Here is a 23,257-nt window from a genome sequence, read left to right on the forward strand (position 1 = left end):
AAACAAGAACTATGTCTTGGAGACGTCTTCCTGTCCCCAGCATCTAGCACGCTGCCTTCCCCACACCTGGTGCCCAAGGTAGGTGTGTTGGATGGTCAAATGAAAGGTACAGGAGTGACAAAGAGGGAGATGGTGGGACAAGGGAGTCTGACTTACTGATTTTAAGAAGGTGCCTTCACACAGATCCACCAGAAGAACCTGAAACAAATAGGAAATGAAACTCCAAGGGACTTAACCACTTCTAAATTCTCAGGGATTTGTCAATGCTTAGCACAAAGGCTGGCACATAGGAGGTGCCATAAAAACTGCTTCTTCCCTTCCCCTTCCACCTTCGTGGCTGTGCTCCCACCTCCAGTCCAGGGGAACCTCCGCACTCATCCTGACTGAAGCAGAGTTGAGAGCAAAAGGAAGATTTTGTCTCTATTTCCAGGGCTTTGTATGTGCTATATAATAGATTCTTAACAAATGCTTTTGTTTAATTGGATAACAAAGACATTCTTCAAAGCCACTGCAAAAGCAGAATCAGTTCATCACCACCTCCATCCATTTATTCTGAATCACAGTCTCCATGAAAAATACAGGCAGATATGAGGGGGAAAGGGGAATGAGTCCTGAAGGGGATCACCTGGAGTAGCTGCACTGAGATAAAGGGGGAACAGTGGGGAAAAGTCGGAAAGCTGACTTCTGGCAGCTTCCTGCTAACCAGATACTAATCTCAGTTGTTTCTGTGCCAGTGAATGACCGAACATGCTATAAATTTTTGCCCTGGGGCAAAGTCTCTTTTGCCCTTCCTAGGACCAGCCCCGCTCCCCAGGACTCTCCTGGTCGCCATAATTCTTTGTCAATCTTGGGACGGGCACAGAAAAGCAGACTTCAAGCCTGGATAGATAAATCCTCATTAATTTCTGTGAAGCTTGACCCACCCCGTGTCAGAGAAGTGGAGGAGGGGTGAGAGAGGGAGGAAGAGAAACGTTCTAGGGAAAAGAAGGGCTCAAATGTTGATCGATTTGGGTGATGATGTCGACACCTGATGAAAAACAAGGTGATGAACAGAGGAAGATCTGAGTTCAAATCCTACCTTCGACATACCCAGCTGGGTGACTCAGACAACTATCCGAAACGTTTAGGTTAGAGTTAACAATCTGGGGGCAGCTAGGTGGCGCAGTGGATAGAGCACCAGCCCTGAATTCAGGAGGACCTGAGTTCAAATCTGATTTTAGACACTTAACACTTCCTAGCTGTGTGACCCTGGGCAAGTCACTAACCCCAGCCTCAGGGAAAAAAAAAAAAAGAAAAAAAGAGTTAACAATCTGCCTTGGTGGGAAGAGTATCCTCCTTGAGAATACTGCACATGAATAAGAGCATATGTCCAACTAAAAATAAACCAATTACTGTTCATATAGTGCTTTGTAGAAAGGCAGAATGACAAACTTCTCTCAGTTTAAGAAATGTATAATCACTAAGTTAGGTTTTAGGGGTCTTGAAGACCTTTCTACAAGGGAGGTTGACCTAGTTTGGGGGAACACTCCTTTGTAACCCCCTGCAAGAATGCATGTACTTAATAGATTTTATTTGTACATCATTTTATCTGTATGTTGTTTCTCCCATTAGTGTCCACTCCTCAGGGCAAAAACTATCTTTTTCCTTTCTTTGTATCCCAGTGCCATTTAATAAATGCTTATTGTCTTAACTCCCTAACATTCTGATATTTTTTAACATCCAGTTCCCCCAAAATTAAAATCCATGAGGATGAAGGAATTCTTCTCTCCGCTGGCTTGTTTGACTGACAGATTCTGCAAAGCTGTCAAGAGACTTGGCAGGATGGGTGAGAATCTGTGTGTCTGTGTATCTATGTATATGGCACAGGGGCAGGGAATAGGGGAGAGAGTAAGGAGAAAGAGAATTAAGGGAGGAAGGGGTGTCGCTTCCTCTCTAGCATCCAGAAAGCTACAGTTCCTGGACACCTTGGAATTGAAGTCAGGAAATTTCAAAACCTCAGAAATTAGAACATTTTAACTTATTGCACAACACAAGGAGTTCTCTCCTACTTCCACCCCCAAGGCATGAGGTCAAGGCTGTTCTTTGAATGAGAATATTGGTATCCAAGTAAGTAGAACAGAAATTTGTGTGGGGAGAGAAAAGGAAGAGAAATGAATGACTAAAAGGCCAGCCTTTCAGTTTTATGCTCTCTAGTAAATATAATGCAAGAACAAGCTAAGTTTCAGCAGGGCTTGGGGTCTTTCTTTGACTCGAACATTGGCTGGGTAAGTTTCTTCAGCTATGAAATGTGCCTCAGTTTCCTCATTTGTAAAATGGGGAACCAGGCTGGCTCTCTACCTATACAATAATCCACTTGTAGGAAACTAGGGCTATTTTATTGGAATTTCTGTCGACACGGGGTGTGTCCATTGTTAGCCAGTGTACACACAAGCAAAGAACAACACTGGTCTAAGGTATAATAATATTTTCTAGAGAGGAACATTCTCATCCACCCTCCATAGGAAAAATCTTTTTAGAGGGGTATGGAAGGTGAAGGGGAGACATGTGTAAGACAGCTGGCTAGTCCAGAGTTTCCCTCTGTGGTGATGGGGAAAAGTGTCTAACTAGCTCACAAAAGACTGCAACCCATGTCCCTCCTTAGTTTGTATTCTAAAGTAATTTATTTAGCCCATCCAGTGGATAGCACTCAAGTTCTCAGGTTAGAAACCAACCCCAGATTTTTAATGCAGGTGATAATGGCAATCAATCTACTTTCAAGGTAAAATTTCTGGTAGGGTTTCCACTATGTGTTTTAGGGTCAGTTGGGAGTACCATCCCTTTTCCCCGGGTCAGGACAAGGAGCAGGGAGTAATGCCCCGGTGGTGTCCTTCCACTCCCTCACAAAGAAAAGCAGGGTAAGGAGGAGACCGTACCTCTTCCATAGGGCTGTCCAGAACCTCTTGAATAAATCGCTTTTGAACTCCGACCATGAAGGGAGTGGGAGAGCAGACAGTGGCCAGAAGGCTCTCAGGGACCACAGGGATGTAGGTATGGGCCCAGCTGAAGGGGTAGAGCAGTGCGGCGGCAGCGTGGATGCACTGGGACAGGGTGCTGGGGACGACAACATGGGAGAAGACAGATGGAGACCCGGCGCACTCCAGCCTGGCAGGCAAAGGCCACCCCCCAGCCAGTCAGAAGCAGCCTCCGGCCACTTCTTTACCTTTGCTAATATGAGGAAACATACAGAGTAGAGGGCAAAGGGCACTGGTTTTAGGGCCAAATTCTGGCTCTACTACTGCCTCTTTGGGTCCCCTGCTGCAAGTTTCATCTATTTTGTTTGACCTTAGTTTCCTTATCTGTAAAATGAGACAGATTAGATCAAAGTTCTTAATTTTTTTTTATGCTATAGAACCCTCTGGAGAGGGTCTGGTGAAATCAGAATAGTTTATGCTTTTAGATGCATAAAATCAAATAACAGCATTACCAAAAAAAACATTATGTTGAAATACAGTTATCAAAATATTTACAAAAATATTCATAACTCCGGACTCAGCAACCTCTTAAGGTCCTTTCCACTTCTAAATCCCATGTCCTCAAATCCTAGTGTCATTGTTTTAACAGACCTAACTCTCTGGGGAGGGGTCATGATTTATACATAATATACATAATAATATACATGAATGGGTTTGGAAGAAGAGCAAGATGCTAGACATACTTGGAATGCCTCCATAAGGCCGTGAGTGGGAGCAGCTGTTGTCACTCTCCTGAGCTAGGTGGGGGACTCAACAGAAGGACCTTCCCTTTCCCCTTACCAGTTCATCATCAACCAAAGCCAGAAGTAGACTGTGGGGTCATGAAGTATACCCACTCCATCTTCTTACCAGAGCATTATCTCTTTCTGCTCCCCCTCCCCCTCTCCTTATTCCCCCTTCCCTCTCTCTCTACCCTCAACACTCCGATCCAGGGTCAAGAAGCTCGGGCTGGCACCTAGATGTCTCTGGGAAACTCCTAAGCTCCAGGAATACTCCGCCCAACCCTTCCTAGATGGAAAGTCCCCCAGAGATGGAGCTTCTCCCTTCTCCCGGGCACTCGCTCCCTCCTCCATAGCAGCCTCTGGCCCCGCTCCTTGCTCCCCCCTAGCCTTCACAGATCTCTAGGTCTCAGCTGTCAGTTGTTCTCCAAAATGAAGGCCAATAGGCAAGCAGGTAGAAAAGTCCTTCTCATTTCCAGGCTTCCCGAGATCGAAGTTATGAAATACTCAGCACCTGGCCAAAGTCCAGCCTGACTGGGAAGTCCCCTCCCTGAGTCAACTGGGAAGATCCCAAAGCCTGGAATGGGAAGGAAGATGGGGAATAGTGGGTTCTTTCCACAGAATTTTAAGGCCGACGGGAGGCTGCCAGGAAGCTCCCCCTTCTTCTAAGTCTAGTGGAGAGTTGAGGGGGAGGAGAAAGGAAACACAGGAAATGGGGAAACATTTGTTAGCCCCCACTTTCTGTGTTCTGTTCAAATCCCAGAGCAGAGGCGGACCGCACAGAGGAGCTGCCAGACACGCGTCTGAAGTTACTTTCACTTCCCGAGCGCAGGAAAAGGCAGAGGGTCCGGGCTCCAGCCACTGCCAGGAATTCCTCCTCCTTGTTCCTGTATTGGGGGACAGGGCAGGGGAGGTTGCTTCCAGAGCCCAGCTCCTTGGAATCTTCAAGAATCGCCCTGAGGTTCTCAGAACTCTCCCCCCAAACCCTCTCCATGCACCTTTCTTTGGTACTTCCAGTGGGTGGTGCTCTCTCTCCTCGCTTAACCTGGTTTTATGCTCTTTTAGATATATATTCTATCCCATCACCAGCATCCCCTACCTCTAGAGCAACGGAAGCTCTTGGATGGTGCAGGCTATTTTATTTTTCATCTCTACCTTCCAGCACCTAGAACAACGTTTTGTATGGGATAGGTGCTTAAGAAAAGATTGAGCTGAATTAATTTTTGACCCAAAATCTTGATTCCTCTCCCAACACCAGAACCAGCGCTCTCCACCTAACCTCTCAGTGCCCAACTTTCTCTCTCTTTTCCCTGACATGAATTCTAGGTCTATCAACCTCCAAAAGGCAGAGGGTTTATCTATGGTTTTTTAGTCTGCATCCCTGTGAGGCTGGCTGGAGAATTCAGAGCTATCAACAAGGACTGCGGGCTCAAACTCCACAGGGCTCCACGGTCTTTTCCTAACTATGTCCTCTCTTAATTGCTTAGTTCCAACTACCCCCAAAATACTATTATATCTGCCCCCAGAGTGATTCATGACCCCTCCCTAATGACTGGATGCTTTTCACTGGCTCAGTAGGGAAGTAAGTCTCCTCTTGCTGAAGATGAGTGGATTGTAGAGAACTCATTAGGAAATCCAAGTTTGATAACTTTTGCCCCCAGGATTAAAGTGCCAAACTGCAGGCTGGAGGAATGGAGAATTGGGAGCAGGATCCCTTAGAAGGATGCATGTTTCCTATTTGGTCCCTGAATCCCAGGGAAGCTGGGCCTAGAAACGGCTGAGCCTACCTGAGATCTTCGGCCAGGAAGATAATCCGTCTCTCGAGGACGGCAGAGGCGAAGATGTGTAGGATCTGCTCGTGGTTAAGGCATCCCAACAGGGATCGGAGATCCACATGCTCCAGGCGGGAGTCCAAGGGCCGTGTCAGGGAGATGAACTGCAAGGGGACACAGGAACATGGCAGGTCAGCAAGGAGAGGGCCTTTGGGACCCAGGTCGGCACCTCCCTCCGAGGCATGGTACCTTTGTGGGCTACAGATTGGGAGCCCAGAGGCTGGTGAGAAAGACACCGTGACAGGAAGGCAGGAGGATACGGGACCAAAAGACCAGAGCATCCGTGAGGGAAAGCGACTAATTAGCTTCCCTCACGTTACGTATCATACTTCTGAAAGCCAGAGTCCTTGTGGGCCTGATTCTATTTGTGATTGATGCTCCAGCGGAGAGAGCAGTCGGGAAATCAGAAAGAGTCTGAGTTCAAATCTGGCCCAGACAAGCCACTTCTCCTGTTTGCCTCAGTTCCTCATCCGTAAAATGGAACAGAGAAAGAAACAGCTTTGCCAAGAAAACGACCGAATCACAACGAATACTACCAATCTAATCCACCACCGGCTCCTCCTCCCTTTTCCATCTGCCGAGTGGGAACATCTAAATGACTGGAGAAAGGATAAGCAGAAAGGGGAGAAGGAGGGGACGCATCCATCAGCCTGAGGATTCCAGCAAGGGTGTGGGGACATGCGCCATCCTAGGGGCTCCCCCGGCCTACCTCCGTGCCAGAGTCAGGGATGAAGCTCTTGAGGGTGACCGTCTTCCCGGGAGCGGGGAAGGCAGACTCCCGAAGGCCCTGCATGAAGGGATAGATCACGGCCATGGAGATCTGGTGCCGCTTTTCCACCTCATCCAGGATCTGTAGGAACACTCAGGTCACAGAAAATCCAGAGAAAGAAGGCAAAACCCCCACCCTCAGGCACTGATCTGGAACAGGGCAAGTCACTTAATCTCTCCTAGATCTGCTCTCAAGAGGCAGCTAGGGGACTCTGGGCAGAGCCCTCAGACACACTTACAAGTTGTGTGACCCTGATCTGTAAAATCCATAATAATGGCACCTACCAATTTAATCAATTGCTCTGAAGTCTTCAAGGTCCTCACTCCCCTGTCTAAACCCCCCACACCAAATAAAACATGGGGCCCATAGATCCCCCCAAAGGGTACATCTGCAGATTTCAGGGGGGTCTGTATAATTAAATCAAAATATAAAGTTATATATATTTACTTAACATATATATAATATACATGTAATATTTTATATATTTAAATTAGATATAATTGTACTATCTTTTTTTTTTCACTAGCCTTTGACTAAAATCAAGCATTTCCTTTACTTACTTTAAACATTATTCTGACAAAGATTCCATAGACTTCACTAAATTGGCAAAGGGGCATAAATAAAACAGAAATGGTTAAGAACCTCTGAACTAAACTAACTGGGCTCCTGTAGGATATAACAGAAATCTAGAGTTTGGAGGACTAAGTTCAATGCTTTTGAATATTGTTTAATACAAATGTACTTTTTTTTCATGCCAGAAAGTGCTGCTCGCTCTGCCATGGAGCTATTTATTCTCCAGGGAGTTAAGTCAACCTTTGTTGTGACAAAAGCTCACTTCCACCAGGAGAAATAAGAGGGTGGAATTTTCAGACCTTGTCTCAGGATCAATGCCTTTTCCTGCGCTATTTCCAAGGCTTAAGATAATAATTATGTAAAGAGTCATCAGGCTATATTAAAAAGCCATTTTTGTGTTGGAGGAATTGGAGGATCTGGGTTCAAATCCAGTTAAGATCCATACGAATGGGGCAAAATCACAACTTTTCTGGGCTTCACTGTATTCCTTTTTTAAAGGAAGGGGTTGTACTAGATCTCTGAAGTCTCCCTCAGTCCTAAATCTGTTTTCCCATCATTTTGTTGGGCCTTCTCTCAATGACAAAAGGGCAAACTGGTTTTTTTTTTTTTCACAATAATGGATGGAGCACTGAATTTGAAGCCAGGTGAATATGAATTTGACGCCTGCCCATCACTGCTCTCTTGGACTCTAACTCTGATCCCGCCCCATCTGCTGTGCTTTGTTTTTTGTTTTGTAAGTGAGCAGGGTGGAAGGCAGCTCCTCTTGACACCTTAATTGCATTTCTGACCTCAAACCCCAAAGAGGCAGCTGAGGGAGCTGAGGCTAGACAGGGAGGACACAAGGCAGAGAAGGGCTGTCAAGCCGGATTAACAGGCCCAAAGCCCCAGCTGGGGAACCCCTGCCCCGCCCCTACCTTGGAGAACAAGCCGAAGCAGCCGATGCAGCTGATGATACAGTACACGATCGGGAGCCGGGGGCCAGGGCCAGCGGGCTGCAGATAAAGACACGGAGGCGCTTTCTCAGCTTGGCAACTTTTCCTAGGATCTTCCCTAACTGAGGGTAATGGAGTCAGGGGTCTTGGCTCATAAAACAGACCAAAAGGAAAAGGGGCTGCCCGTGGAAGGCTCAAGGATAACAGTCACTATTTGGTAACTGACTTATTCATGGACATAAGACAGGGAAGCAGTAAAGGTTATTTACTGATGGGGAAACAGGAAAGGAGGAAAGGACTGGATTGGTAAATAGGGGAAAGAACCCAAAGGTAATTCCTAAAACCTAAACCAGGAACTGAACCTGGAATGATACAGATGATGCAATGAGAAGGATAAAACCAAAACAGTGAGGGTATCCAGTAAGAAGGATGACCCCCTAAGGGGATCTGCAACCCCCACTCCAGCAAGGAATGTGGTATAAGATAAGGGAGAAGGCCCTAAATTCCTCTGCGGACCTCAGTGGGGTGTGCCATGGGTGGGGTGGACCGGGTTCCTTCCATAGTCTAGACAAGGGAACTTGTGAGGGGTCCCCAGATAAAGGAAATAGAAAATCTGGGGAGCAGAAGGGTGAGCAGTACCAAGAGTCGCCTGCAGTAGCCAATCTTCCTGGTCCCATCCACGTTGGTTAGAACGAAAGAAAACGTCTCCCTAAAATTGAGAAAGGAAGGGAGAGAGAGTGACATTTTCAGACTAGACTCTGAACAGGAGAATAGCTAATGGTCAGATCACTAGCGTCCCTGCCTACCTAGCTTTCAAAGCTCACCCCCAGTGCCTGTTACTGAAGCAGATTCTGGGGTTGTTGCTAACAGGCGGCAAACTCCGAGATGAGATAAGGGGATGATTACAGCTTGGGGAGTAGCTTATGGAAGGGGATGGGATACCCTCTCTACAAGGAGGGGCAGCTGACTGGTTTAGCTTTTTAGAATTTCATGCTCATATCCTCCCCCAAAGGAGAGAGACTACAGTCTGCCAACTAGTTTAACAGTCCAACGAGTTTAACTTTGCTGGAAAATTTCTGAAATGTTACTCGAGATATGATTAGTGAACAGCTAGAAAAGCAAACAGTCATCATAAAGAACAAACAGGACTTCATTAAGAACGGGTTATGCTATATGAAAAGTTTACTTCCTTTATTAAAAATGTTACTAGACTGGTGCATCAGGAGTAATGTTAGGGGATAATTTATCTAGATTTTAAGAAAGCATTTGACAAAATCTCTCATGCTGCAGAGATACGGGATAGATAGATGGCAGTATATTTAGGTAGAAGCAGAGCTGGTTGAACAGCCAGGCCCCCAAAGTAATCATTAATGGATCCGTGTCAGCTTGAAAAGATTTAGGCTGGTCTCTGTGTGTTTTTATCAGTGACTCAGCAAAAAAGCTTATCAACTTTTAAGATAACAAAACTATTAGGGATAGCTAATTCCCGGGATTAAAAGAATTGTGATCACCAAAAAAGCTAGATAGGTTAGAATTTGGGGCTAAATCTAAAAAGATGAAATTTAATGTAGATAAACATGTGGGTCTGAAAATCTTTACAAGGAAAAAAAATCAGGGAGGCACGGTTCATCTGAACAAGAACAATGTGTTTTCATAAATTACAAAATTTAAAATATGTCAACAATTAGACATGGCAGATAAAACAGCTGTGATCCTGGGCCCCGTTAAGAGAGGTTTAGTGTCCAGGTAAATCCCAATCTTAAAACTGAAAGAGATTCCACATCTGACATTTTATTTTCAATTCTGAGTGCCACATTTTGGAGTGGACATTGATAAATGGAGAGCATCCAAAGGAAACCAACCAGGATCAATAAGGACCTTGAGATTATATAATAGGAGACATTTGCCATGTTTAATGTGGAGAAGGAAGCCTGGGAAAAAACATAGTACCTGTCTTCACCTATAAATGTTTGTCATGGAAAAGGGTTCTGCATTATCTCCTGAGGGCAGAACTAAAAAACAAAGAAACGGAGAGATAAATTTCAGCTTCATGTAAGGGGGAAATGTTGGGCTATGTCAAGAAGTAATTAGTGGCTTCACAGCAAGCTTCTAGCAGAGGCTATTAAATGCTTCCTATGTGATAGAGAGGTTCTTATTCAGTTATCTACCTCAGTCTCTATAGCGTGAGAGACTTGGTCAAATACTTTTTAAAAATCTCTGTAAAGTGCACTATAACATTCCCTCTGATGTACCAGTCCAGCAACCCTTTCAATAAAAACGAACTCCATTCGTCATGACCTGTTCTTAATGAAGCTATCTTGGCCCTTTGTTATTACTGTTTCCTTTTCTAGATGTTCACTAACGATCCCTCTAATAACATGTTCTAGAATTTTGCCAGAAAACAAAGTCAAACTTGTTGGACTATAATTGGCAGGCGCTGGTTGCTTCCCTTTGGGGTAGCTTGGGAACTTAGCTTCATTGGACATGGGACTCTAACTAAATGACAGGTAAAATTCCTCCTAAATCTGAGATTCTATGACATGAATAGTAGTATCCTGTAATAGAGAATATGTGTATAAACTCAGGGCAAAGTGTTCCAAAAAGAAGATAAAAATGGTATATATCATATCATACACACATATATGTCAAAGATATATAGATATATGTACATGTATATGTGTAAGACAGAGACAGAGAGAAAGAGATAGAGACAGAAAAACGGAAGGAGAGATGTGAGAGAAAGAGATGGAGGGAAGGAGGTGGGGAGGGAGAAACAAAGAAACAGACAGGGATTGAGAGACAGAGACAGAGAGGAGTAAAGACAATATAGAAAAACAATTAGCAAAACAGTAAAAGATATAGAAAGATAAGAGAGAGGGAAACACACACAGAAGGGAGAAAGAGATGGGGTGGAGGGGGAGAGGGAAAAAGAAAGAGACAGAAACAGAGAGAAAGAGATAGATACAGAAAAACAGAAGGAGAGATGTGAGAGAAAGAGATGGAGGGAAGGAGGTGGGGAGGGAGAAACAAAGAAACAGAGAGACAGATAAAGGCAGAGACAGTTAAATAGGAGGATGTGAGAGAAAGACAGAGAGAGGGGGGAAGGAGGAGGAGAGAGAGAAGGAGAAAGGGAGGTGGGGAGGGAGAAAGAAACAGACAGGGATTGAGAGACAGAGACAGAGAGGAGTAGAGACAATATAGAAAAACAATTAGCAAAACAGTAAAAGATATAGAAAGATAAGAGAGGGAAACACACACAGAAGGGAGAAAGAGAAAGAGAGATGGGGTGGAGGGGAGGAAGGGAGAAAGAAAGAGACAGAGACAGGATTGAGAGACAGAGAGGAGTAGAGACAATATAGAAAAACAATTAGCAAAACAGTAAAAGATAGAGAAAGATAAGAGAGAAGGAAACACACACACAGAAGGGAGAAAGAGAAAGAGAGGAGGGTGGGGGTGGGGAACGGAGAAATAAAAAGACAGAGAGGAGTAGAGACAATATAGAAAAACAATGAGCCAAACAGTAAAAGAGATATAGAAAGATAAGAGAGAGGGAAAAACAGAGAGGGAATGAGAGGCAGTATGGTATAGTGGTTAGAAAGTGGACCTCAAAATCAGGAAGATCTGGTTCCAAGTATTGCCTCTGATGCACAGTGACTATGGAACCCTCTTAGTGCCCCCAGGCTACTCTCTAAAATGATGGGTACTGAGAAGGTGTCCATCTGTGTTTTAGGAGGATGTTTCTCACAAAATCTCCCTAAATCAATGAAACCACAGATCTGGTTTAAAACAAACAAATAAATAAATTAATGAATGAATGAATAAACAAATGAACAAATAAATATGTATGTATAAATACATATGCATAAACATATGAATAACTGTATATGTGTAGACATACATATATGCTTACAAATATATGAGTATAGTGTATATTTATGTATACATGTATATATTTGTCATCTATCTATCCAAATACAGGGTGTCTCAAAGTTTTAGTGCCATATTAAGCTCTAACAATCAAAATTCTGTATGTCTGTTAATAAATATAAAATAGATCCACAAGAAGCCTCCCCAAAGGAGGAGAGAGAGCTGCTTCTTACAAATTACCAGAGTCCCTGGGACTCTGGGACCCTTTCTCCAGCTCCTACTTCTCCCTTGCCTCAAGGCAGGGCCATACCTGGGGTAATGCGTGAGGGGTGCCCACTCGTTGCCATCAGGGAAACAGAACAAAGGAATGGCCCCGTGCAATCGTTCCTCTTCCTCTTGCTGGCCCCGGAGCAGATTCTCTCGCTGTAAGGGAAAAGTGGTCAAAAGTGTATGACCAGGAAGGCTAGCTTCTGGGGTCTCGGGGATCTTGCTGATCCTTCTCTGCTCACAGAATAAACACCTGGACTAAGGCCTGGGGAAGGATTCTTCCAGACTGAGACTTCCCAGTCTGGCCCAGTCTTCACTGGGGGGACCGAAGTTTCACTTCCATTTTGCTGATGTCCCTCTTCTCCATACAAGACAAAAGCCAGGGCCAGCCCGAGGGTCAGAAATATCTGTATCATGTGGGAGTCTGGGGGTAATAGCTACAAACCCAGATGGGATCCTTTTACAGCCCCCTTTTACAAATGAGGAACCTGCAAGGAGATAAAGTGACTTAACACACAGGAGTGGGATCTGAATCCTGTCCCTCTGACTCTACAGTTAAGGCTCTTTCTGCTGAATCTTGTATTCCCCCACGCACAGAGAAAACACCCCTAAGGTGGCCATTTTTCTCAGGAGAGTCCCGGAGCACGGCGTTCCCCTGTGTTGGTGTTCTTAACCCCAACATACACATACATACATAATCTCTGTCTTGCTCTCTGTCAGTGTCTTACCTTTCCCCTCCACACCACTGACAACCACAGCAAAGAGCAGGACAAGAAGGGTTAGCAGGGTTAACAGGAAAGGCAATTCTAGTGAGCAGACACAGGAAACAGACCTGCACTGTAAAGCATCAGCTCCCACTGGCCACAGGCAAAAAAGGTGGCTAAATTAGGAGATTATCTGAAGACTATTCTGTGGGGTCTGGGGAACACTCAGGGTATCACGGGAAGAGAGGAGGGGGCATGGGACCTAGGATGTCTGCTAGGGAAGGCCCAAGGCACTTCCTGGGGGACTCAGCTCAGTCAGCGAAGGGAAGTTCCTGCACATGGGCTGCTGATGGTGGCAGAAATTAGGCTTCGGTTTAGGAAGAATTATCAAGGGGACAAGGTCAATAAGGAAAGGCAAAAGAATAACCCCACTCTTCCTCCCATTCCCTAAGAAACCCTGTATAATAAATCAAGATGCTCCTTACCTTTGGGAACTGGTAGGTTATTGTAGGTTCGTAATCATCCCCTGAATGGGTTCTTTTTAGAGAAACCACAAAGAGATATTCAAAAAAGTGTGGTCCTCCTGTGTAGCTGGACAGGGAAGGCTCTCTGATATTCTCTAATGTTTCCTTCCTGCTTTCTCCTCGGGCTTCCTCAGCAGGAACTGAAACAGAGATACCAGAGCTCACTCACAGAGTTCCAGAGGCCTACTGAGTGGGGGCCCTAAGCAACCAGGAGACCCCATCTGTACTCTCCCCCCAAACCTAAGAAAATTGTCCATAAAGCAGGACTCAGGAACAGGAGCCATCAGCCAGCTTAGGAGGGCCGGGGTAGGGAATTGAAAAGAGAAAATTAGCCACAGGAATAGAGAAAGCCCAGAGGTTCCTCTGGACCACTCCATCCCCCTGATCTTCAGATCTGAAGCAGCCCCAAGAAGCCCAATAAAACCAAGACCAGCCAAGCCCCACTTCAATATCTGTCTAGATTCTAATTCTATCTGAGCTTTTTGAGAAGGGGTTTCAGGGTTTCTAGATGTAGGTCCCTAACAAGGACCTCAGAGATGTCTTAGTCCATCTCCCTCCTTAAAGACACCGAGGCTCACTGAGGAGAATTACATAGGAGGGAGCCCAAAATTACATAGCTAGGAAGCATCAGAAATGAAAGTCAAACTCAGAGCCCTTGAATCCCAAATTCAATATTCTTTCTACTCCCTTCATGTGACTGAGACTCAGAGGGGAGGAAGTGACTTCCTGAAAGTCACATAACCAGCTAATAGCAACAGGCCGGGGTGGGGAGAGGGGAGCTCACTCATGCAGATGAGGAGGAAAATACAGGGGGAGAAGCCAGACAAAAACAGAGAAATCGGTCAAATGAAGAAAGGGAGATGGATGCTATCATCCTGAAAACAGAGACAGACCTGTCCATCTTGATCTCCGGGGCATCCAAGGACCCAGGAGTCTGAATACTTTGCCAACCCTCGGTCTATCCATCTTCCCAGAGCCTGAGACATCAGCAGCAAGGTCCTACATTCCACCAAGGCAGGACACAAACATCCACACCTCTGTGAGAGGTTTACGTCTCTCTCTGAAGTCCTACACACCATGGCCCCGGCAAGGGAGATCCATTTCCCTCCCTGCCTACCCACGAGCTGTGTGAGAAGGATGTGGCAGGACCAGGAAGGCGGCAGCAGCCCAGTCCTGACAAAGAGAGCATCCTGGCAGAGCAGTTCAAACACCAGCTCCTCCCAAGAGCCTCCGGGTGTGGTGAGAGAAAAGGTTATGAGCAAACACCTCCAAGACCCAGCTGCTCCCAGGCCCAGTACCTCATGCAGTTTGCAGATTGTGCAATGGGGTTATTTGCTGATGAATGACTGAGAAATACTGATAGCCATCTAATTTCATGTAGGAGAACCTGATCAGCTCGGGGAGAGTCATCTCAAGTTTGGGCATCTTCATTCTTGGCCTTTCACTTATTCAACTCAACAACAGTAAAACAAACAAACAAAAAACAAAAAACCCTAAAAGTTCATTGGATTTGGGTTTTCCGGGATTTCAAGTTTGAACCAAGGGCTCAGGCACTGGGTGTTTACTCCAAATGGCAGTTGCCAAACTTCCTAATAGAACAATTATAGCTCAATAATTATCTAAATCAATTAATGATTATGACCAGGAACAGAAGCTTTGGCAATTACCGAGAGCTTTAAGTGTTCATCTTTTGATAATGAAACACAGATCAGAGTCCAACTCTGGGCCCTGTTCCCGCTGATCCTCAGCTGTTCCAACAAGGAAATGACATCAGGAGCCCCTGCCACGCTGGCCAGAGAAGTAGCCAATTATTTACAGTCCTCTCATTCCCACCCTACTACTTCCTATATTGGCATATGGGGATTACCAGCCAAAATAGTGGGACTTGTTCCAAGGCTTCATTGAACTATCTAGCAATTCAATTTAGGAAGCCACAGATTCACTCAACCAGTAAACATTTATGGATGGGTGGGTGCTGTGATGGCACTGGGGTGCCAAGATTTGGCTACATGACCCTATCAAAGGAGAATACGCATCCACAGCTCCAGTAGGATTCTCTCAGTGGGAGCTTCTGATGCTCTTCTGGGGGCTCTGATGAAAAGACAGACCAAAATTTCCTGTTCAAGCCAGGGCTGGCAGCAGCCCCATGGCTGAGTCCCAAGGGTGATCCCTGCCTGGCTTCTTCAGCTCTTCATGAAGAACTGAACAGCTGCTGTGCCCTGAGACTCAGTCAACAAGAGTCACTCAGAAAAACTGGCTTTTTCTCCTTCTCAATAAAATGACTTGTCAAACAGGCAATCACAACATCACGAGATTATGTGAAAACCAAGCTGATGTCGAGAGGAATGTTCAGACATAAAATGACTCAGATGTAAGGGAATCACAAATTTAGAATCACAGAAAGTCTGAGTTGGGAGGACCTCTACTTGGATAGGAATTCCCTCTATAATATACTAAAAATGGGCCACGTAGCAGTGAAAGGAGATCTTGGGACAGAAAAAGACCAGGGGAATACAGATAAATGTTTAACAACTGACCTATAGATAGATAGATAGATAGATATAGATATCGATATATATAAATATATATCGATATCTATATCTATATCTATATCTATATCTATATATATATATATATATTTCTAGTTTAATCTGTATTATTCTCTCTAAACAATCAATAGAATAACAAATTAAGATCTACTTGGTAGTGTTTGTCAATGCTCTCATTGAAAATTTAACCCTAGACTCTAGGGAATCAGATCTGATTTGACTTTTGGATAGCTCTAATTATTTGGGAATGTTTCTTCAGGAGTCTGTTTCTCTGCAACTTCTTTTAATCCTCCCTTCTACAGCCAATCAGGACAAGGGAGAATTATATATCCAGTTGTGATGATGGCAGCAATGGAAGGGGAAGATGTATTTTGGGATTGGGTTCTGCAACTATCTAACAGAAGGAACCAAACTGCTCTGAAATCAAGAGGGTGAGGAGTTGGGGCTCAATGAAGGGCGCTTAGAAAATAGTGGAAAGAAAAAGGTTCAAGACTAGTAGCAAAGTCAAGCACTAAGAACTGAAATTTTCCAGGAAATGGAGTCATGAAGATAAGATAATATTCAAGCTGGGAAGGACTTTGGACATAATCTAGTACAGCATTTCTTAACTATTTTTATGTTTTAGTCCCCTTAGACAATCTAGTGAAGTTTAAGGAACCTTTTTTTTTTTTAATAGCTTTTTATTTACAAGATATATGCATGGGTAATTTTACAGGCACTGACAATTGCCAAGCCTTTTGTAAGGAACCTTTTTCAGAAAAAAAAAAAAAAAGTTTTCAAATGCATAAATATAAAATAGGAATATAAAGAAAACTAATTACATAAGAATATATTTTTAAGTTGATGGGGTGGGGCAGCTTAGTGGTGAAGCCCTGAAGCCAGGAGGACCCGAGTTCAAATCTGGTCTCAGACACTTAACACTTCCTAACTGTGAGACCCTGGGCAAGTCACTTAATCCCAATTGCCTCAGCAAAAAAAGAAAAAAAAAAAAAGTTGATGGGGGACACCTAGGTGGTTTAGTAGATGGAGCACCAGCTTTGAAGTCAAGAGGAACTGAGTTAAAAATCTGAGGTCAGATTCTTGAACCTGACAAGTCACTTAACCTATATTATCTTTAAAAAAAAAAAAAAAAAAAAAAAAAAAAAAGTTGATGGATGCAAAGTTGCAAATGGTTAATTGAATCTAACCTCCTCATTTTATAAAAGAGAAATTGCCTAACTTGCCTAAAGTTACATAGCTAGTATGTGACAAGGATTTGAACCCAGCTTGTCTCCCAACTCTTGTGCTTTTATAGTAAATCCCTCTCACGTGTACTAATATGATGCACAAAGCCTGGTTGAGAAAACTACCTGAAATCAGGGTCAGAGACACAACTCAGAGGGAAGGTTTTTGCTTTTGCTTGCCAGGCTCACTCACAACTATAGCTGGCACTCAACCTTCTGCCCTCCAGGAAGACAGCAGAAAAAATGGACAGGGAAAAGGAGGACTGAGCCTCTCTCCCAGGGATCAAGTTCTCTGGGAGGTTCCCCAATTTGGAGGATGGCCCAAATTCTAGGCAAAAACAACCCGTGCTAATGCTGGTAATTAGAGGGATGGTTAACGACCATGACAGCTAGAATATCCACCACACCTTTCTCCCAAAGGTTTCATGAATAATATCTCATTTCAAAACCACTTCCTCATCTGAGAAATTTCATCTCCTGATTACAAATGGGGTAGTTAGGTAGTACAATGGATAGAATTTCAAGGCTGCAGTCAGGAAGCCTCATCTTCATGAGTTCAAATCCAGCCTCAGAAACTTATTAGCTGTGTGACCCTAGACAAGTCACTTAATTGTGTGCCTCAGTTTCCTCATCTGCAAAGTGAGCTGAAGAAAGGAATGGCAGATTACTCTGATATCTTTGCCAAGAAAACCCCAAATGAGGTCATAAAAAGGAGACACCATTGAAACAATCAAATACTACAAATAGGGAAACTGAGGGGAAAACAAGTGAAAAAATAAGAATGAGAAATCTTGAAGGAATCTTGAGAGGCCATCCAAGTCTTTGAATTGAAATACAATTTAGCACTTACTAGCCTAGTGACCTCCAAAAAGAAAAACAAAAAACACTCAAAAAACAAAGAAATACAATTTAACTGTCCTGAACATGTCAGAATAACTCCTGTTTGTAAAAATTTTCAAATCACTTCAGATAATATTCTTCAGTGTTCAACAACCTTCAGGAAATCCTTCTCATTCACAAATACCTTATGATGCATTTCTAATCCATTTCCTCTTGTTTTATTCTCATCAGAGTCATAAGGGCAGAACATCTTATGGCAAAAGTATCAGGAGCTGGGGGTAGGGGTAAGGGCTGGCTCTAGTTATTATACATCAGGCCCAGAAGGGAATGCTCTTTCTTTCCTTTTTATTTTAGAGGAGACCAAAGGAATAATGTAGAATAGTTGCTGAGCTGGACATCTGAAATAAAATGGGAGCTGGAGATCAATGGTATAGGGAAACAGAAATTCCAAGAAGCATTCAGGTTATATACTAGATAGAGTCTGGAACTGAAGCAGGTTGTGGTCCCTTTAAGGAATTTCTTTTGGCTGTGATCCCTTTCAGATTTTTCCTGGGCATATCTCCTTAGATAAGTTATCTTTCCTGGATGCCAGGGCCTTTGATTCAATTAGAAATCCTGGTCAAAAAGCATCCCTTTGAAATGTGGTTAATTCCATTAGGAGATCAGGGCTGTCCCAGCCCCCACTGGGTCTGACCTACTTGGGCTGCCCCAGCCCTCCCCAAGACACCCAATATAACAGCTTCCTTCAACGAAGCAGATGGACCTAGATAGCTCACTCAGCTGTCAGGACCCTTCTGTCCACTGAGAGCTGCATTCTCGGTGCAAAATTCTATTTTCCATTGATCTGCCACTATAGAAGTCAGTCTCTGGGTAAACTGATTTCTATCCAACAATAAACTTTCATTTTGCAACTAATAATTTGGGAATGAGTGAATTATTTCACTCCTAAAACCTGCAGCCGATTTAAAGGGGATTCTTAACAGCTCTCTTATAGCCATTAACCTCTAGACCACTCAAACCACATCAAGAAGACTTGAATTCATACCCAGCCTCTGATACTTCCTAGCTATATGACTCTGGTCATTTAACTTGTTTGCCTCAGTTTCCTCATCTGTAAAATTGGATAGGCAGTTAGGTGACTCAGTACTTAGAGTACTACGCCTGGAATCAAGACTCATCTCTCAGAGTTTAAATCTGGCCTCAGGCACTTACCAGCTGTGTGATTCTGGGCAAGTCACTTAACTCTTTTTGCCTCAGTTTCCTCATTTAGAAAATGAATTGGAGAAGGAAATGGCAAATCATTCTAGTAGTTTTGCCAAGAAAACCCCAATGAGATCAGGAAGACTTGGACAGAATTGAAATGACTGAACAATAACAAACTACCAGGGTTGTTGTGAGGATCAAATAATGCAAATAATTGTAAAGTCCTCAATATAGAGCCTGGCACATAGTAATGAATATATACATGTTAGCTATCATCATCATCACCTTTAGTACCATTCCTGGCACACAGTAGGTATTTAATAAATGCTTTTTCCATCCCTTCTTGAATATAGTGGTGATGCTTTGAACCTTCAGCACCTAGCGGAGTATCTGGCAAATCACTTCATCCCACTTAATCAACTCTAGGTTGAAATGGACTGGATGAAGATCTTCTTCCCAAAGAACCCTTTGCTGAGGAGCCAGGCAACAAGACGAGCCATTTTACCAACAAACAGCTAAGGCTACAATGGCTGTATGCTTTCCCATCGCTCAAAGAGCTCTGCCCAGTGACCTCACTGAAAAGGGAGCATCAGGGGAAAAAAAAAAAAAAATTGATCTGAAATCAGAAGACCTTAATTCAAATACGAATTCTGCCACTTCCCAACTGGATTCATTTAACTTGAACAATTCAGTTTCCTCATCTGTAAAATCAGACGGTTGGATTGGAGGGTCACTACAATTGTTTCCAGCATTAAAGTGGATGATCGGGTGACTATTAGAAATATAATAGCTCAAGCCTTTCTCCTCCTTTCTATTCAGCTGCTCTACCAGGTGGAGAGGATATCTCGGGGTGCCCCTCCCCCTGAAATAAAAAACCACTCTCCTTTCTCCCCTTCTCCACCTAACTGAACTAAACCCAAGAGGCACAAAGGAGGGAGCTTAAGTCCAGGAGTCCCCTAAGGAGAAGAGAAGGAGGGAAAGAGTGGGAAGGCACAGGCACACCCTCTTGCCTGGGCAGGACGCCAAACCCCAATACAGGTAAGACTGGCTGCTCTGCCATTTCCAATATTTCAGTGTTCCCTCTCTCTGCTACCAGGAACAGCTGCTGAGGACAAGAAACAGCTTAGTTCTCCAGAACAAACCCCTAGACTTCCTCACAACCACCATGGGGGAGAGAGGGCATTGTGAACAACGACTGCTCTTGTAAACCTGGCAATCAGGTTCGGGAAACCGGGGGCTCATTTACACAGATTCCCATAAAATTGGGAAAGATCAGTAAGGGTCCTGACTCAGACCTGTCTAGAACACCCCCAGACAAGCTACTCCCTTTCCTTTCTTTAAAAGGGGTTTTATGATCCAGTAAAAGAACAATCATGGAATCCCCTACTCCCCCCCCCCCATCTGCCTCGGAGACCACAAAACATGGGGAATGGCCAAACCATTGGGGCAGGAAGACGAGTATGGGGGGCAGAAGTGGGGGGAAAGGAGAATCATGAACAAAATGAGCGCAATATTGAAACAGAGATGAGTAGGAACGGACACCAGCCTTCCTCCTTTTGAAGGGGTGCCGTGGGAGGATGGGAAATTAAGTTGAGAAGGTGCTGATTCATTTAGACTCTTTGACTTGTCATAACTAGAGAAGGAAAGCAAGGCTGTTTTTCTGCCCCGGAGATAACCAAGAGTATCCTGCGGAGCTATCTCCCTGTTACCACGGCCAAACTGCAGGATGCCGGGCACTTCCTATGCCGGAGTGCCAGGCTGCTGGGCATTACACTCGGGTCACGGATACACTCCCCCCTTTCATGTCATCCAAATGGCTCCTGCTGGGGAAGGGAGGGTGCTACCGGCAGGCTCATTAAGTACGCTGGATCTGGACTCGAGACCTCCAGCCCCCCAGTCCCGGGGAGGAAGGGGCCCCAGTGCCTGGTCCTGGGTCCCAAACGCAGTCAGGGGCCGTGCAGGACTCTCAGCCGAGCTGGGAAAGGTACGGCGGATCTGGACTCCCGGGACCGGGAGATCCAGGACTAGGCTCGGGCCGGGCTCGAGACCAAAGACATCTCCCGCGGGCACGCAGTGCTACTATGTATTGTCAGTGGTTGCACCACCAGCTTCCTGCCCGGAGGCACACGTGGCCCTGGGCCCCACGACAGCTTCCTTAGCAAACGGTGGGTTTCGCCACCAGCTCCTCCCGGATCTGAGCCTGGGTGGGACCCCACCCCCCACCCCCCACCCCCCGCCAACCACCCCGAGGACCGAGGTTCGCTGGCCCCGCCTTCCTCTTGTTCTACCAGATCCCCCCCTCCTTTTTTCCACCCCTCCCCGCTAGTCCCTTGACCCCAAACTTGCAAGCCCCCATTGCCGTCACTCCACGGACCCCCCAGCCCGCTTAGCTGCTGGTCCTGGGTGCCCTGACCCCGCTTCGGGTGCCCCGAAGACCTTTCTCGCTGACCTCCCCGCGAGCTCCCCCTCATCCCCGCCCTGCCCCGGTGCCCCGCACTGACCCCAGCTGCGGCGCTTCAGTCTCAGGCTGGCTCGGAGGCGGCGGCTGAGCCCGTCCATGGCCCCGCGGGCTGGGGACTCCGCGGGCTGCGGGTTCCCACCTTCCCCGCCCCCCTACTCCACTCCACCCCCACCCCCCACTGCAGCCACGGCACTTTCACTTTCACGGAGGGAAGGAGAGAGGAGGGCGGGCCCGGGGCGGGGCGGCTCACCTTCCGGGCCCCGGAGCCGCCCTCTCCTCACCTGCCCGAGGGGAGCTCCGACTTCGGGGCTGCAGCCCGGGCGGCTGACTGCGCGTCCGCGCCCGGCTCTCCGGGAACGGGGCGGTGCTGAATCCCGGGGGCTGGGCTCTCCCGACCCTCCGAAGGAGAGTTGGACCGTCGGGTCTCCTCCTCTCCCCGCCCCCTCAAAGGAGAGGTGGAGCGGAGATCGAGATAGTGAGGGCTCTAATCGCCCCGCCTGGGTCAGGCTGGGGCTGGAAAACCGAGCTCAGCTCCCGGAGCTGGGGGAACATTGACGATCTGCAAACCTTCCAGTGGAGAATGACCAGTGGTTGGGAGGGCTGGATACACTCCATACAAGGATAGTCCAGAGGAACTGAGTCTGTGCGGACTAGAAAAGGCTGAGGGGAGGGAATAGAGAGGGGAGGGGGACAAGAGCACATGACAGGGTCATCAAATCCAAGAGAGTCTGCGATTAGAGGAATTCTGCTTTGCACTAAAGGCTCAAACCAAGACCCATGGGGCCACTAGATAGGAACACTTCCTGGGAATTAGAGCTGTCCAGAAGTGAGATACCTGTCCCTAGAGGTAGTAATTTTTCCTGCACTGGAGATGTTCAGAGAATCACAGATTCGGGCCGGGGGGGGGGGGGGGGGGGGGCGGGGGTTGGGGGAAGGGACTTTAGAAACTGTCTAATCAAATCTTTGACTTAATAGATGAAGAAATGCCCCCCCCCCCAAAAAAAAAAAAGTTCAGTGGCGATTTGCACCAGGTCACACAGATATAACAAAGGCAGGATTTTAACTGAGTCAAATGTTGCAGTGGACAGAGCACCGACCCTGGAGTCATGAGATCCTGAGTTCAAAAGAGAGCTCAGGACATTACTGGACAAGTCACAACCCTGATTGCTTCCAAAGAATTAAAAATAAACAACAAATCGAGATCCTTTGATTCTCAGAACACTGCGCCACCGCCAGGAAAGAAAGGCTGGATGAAGACTTGTAGGGGTTCTTAGAATGACTTTCTAAGTATTGGTTGGAATACTTTTGGGGTCCCTTCTCATTCTACAATTCTTTCAGGAGGAAAAATATCCTCTCCCACAGATCCAGAGATTTGCCATGATATTCCATAGATCAGAACCAAACGATCATGCCCTTCTTTTCTCAATACTTCTTAGCTCCCAATTCTTACTGTTTTTTGTTTTTTGGACTGCTGGAATGAGGTCATGTGATAGAGTAAAAAGAGCTCTCAATAGGAGGACTTGAGTTCCCTTCTCTGAAGTTTACTACCTTTGTGGTCTTGGGCAAGTGATCTCCCCAGTCGCAGGGACCTCATCTGCAAATAAAGAAATCAGATTAGATGACTTCTGAAACTCCTCTTCAATTCTGAATTTATTATCCTAACCCATCTCCACCAATGTCCCTAGCCTATGCTGTATTTTCAGCCGTCCTGCTCCCCACAAAGCCTTGATCTTCCTCTTCCTTGGTTCCCTGTTCTCTCTTTTTCATCTCCATCCTTGGGCTC

General features: G+C 45.6%; 1 protein-coding gene across 2 annotated transcripts in view; it reads right to left on the reverse strand.

The window, feature by feature from the left end:
- DENND2D (DENN domain containing 2D) overlaps nucleotides 1-21,824 on the reverse strand; it is a 25,383-nt gene extending 3,559 nt beyond the window's left edge. Inside the window, exons 1-9 of one of the 2 annotated variants that reach the window (XM_074263030.1) lie at nucleotides 21,515-21,824; nucleotides 13,160-13,338; nucleotides 12,014-12,126; nucleotides 8,476-8,545; nucleotides 7,819-7,896; nucleotides 6,272-6,412; nucleotides 5,518-5,666; nucleotides 2,913-3,090; nucleotides 157-198 (exon numbers count right to left, since the gene is read on the reverse strand). In XM_074263030.1, the coding sequence (XP_074119131.1) occupies nucleotides 157-198; nucleotides 2,913-3,090; nucleotides 5,518-5,666; nucleotides 6,272-6,412; nucleotides 7,819-7,896; nucleotides 8,476-8,545; nucleotides 12,014-12,126; nucleotides 13,160-13,338; nucleotides 21,515-21,572 (1,008 nt within the window). In that variant the 5' untranslated portion in view covers nucleotides 21,573-21,824. Of the gene's footprint in view, nucleotides 1-156; nucleotides 199-2,912; nucleotides 3,091-5,517; nucleotides 5,667-6,271; nucleotides 6,413-7,818; nucleotides 7,897-8,475; nucleotides 8,546-12,013; nucleotides 12,127-13,159; nucleotides 13,339-14,091; nucleotides 14,297-21,514 lie in introns of those variants that run through there. The other variant, XM_074263029.1, reaches the window with a different exon arrangement.
- Between the last annotated feature and the right edge of the window lie 1,433 nt (nucleotides 21,825-23,257).

This window comes from Sminthopsis crassicaudata, chromosome 4 (assembly GCF_048593235.1).
Source record: "Sminthopsis crassicaudata isolate SCR6 chromosome 4, ASM4859323v1, whole genome shotgun sequence".
NCBI lineage: Eukaryota > Metazoa > Chordata > Mammalia > Dasyuromorphia > Dasyuridae > Sminthopsis > Sminthopsis crassicaudata.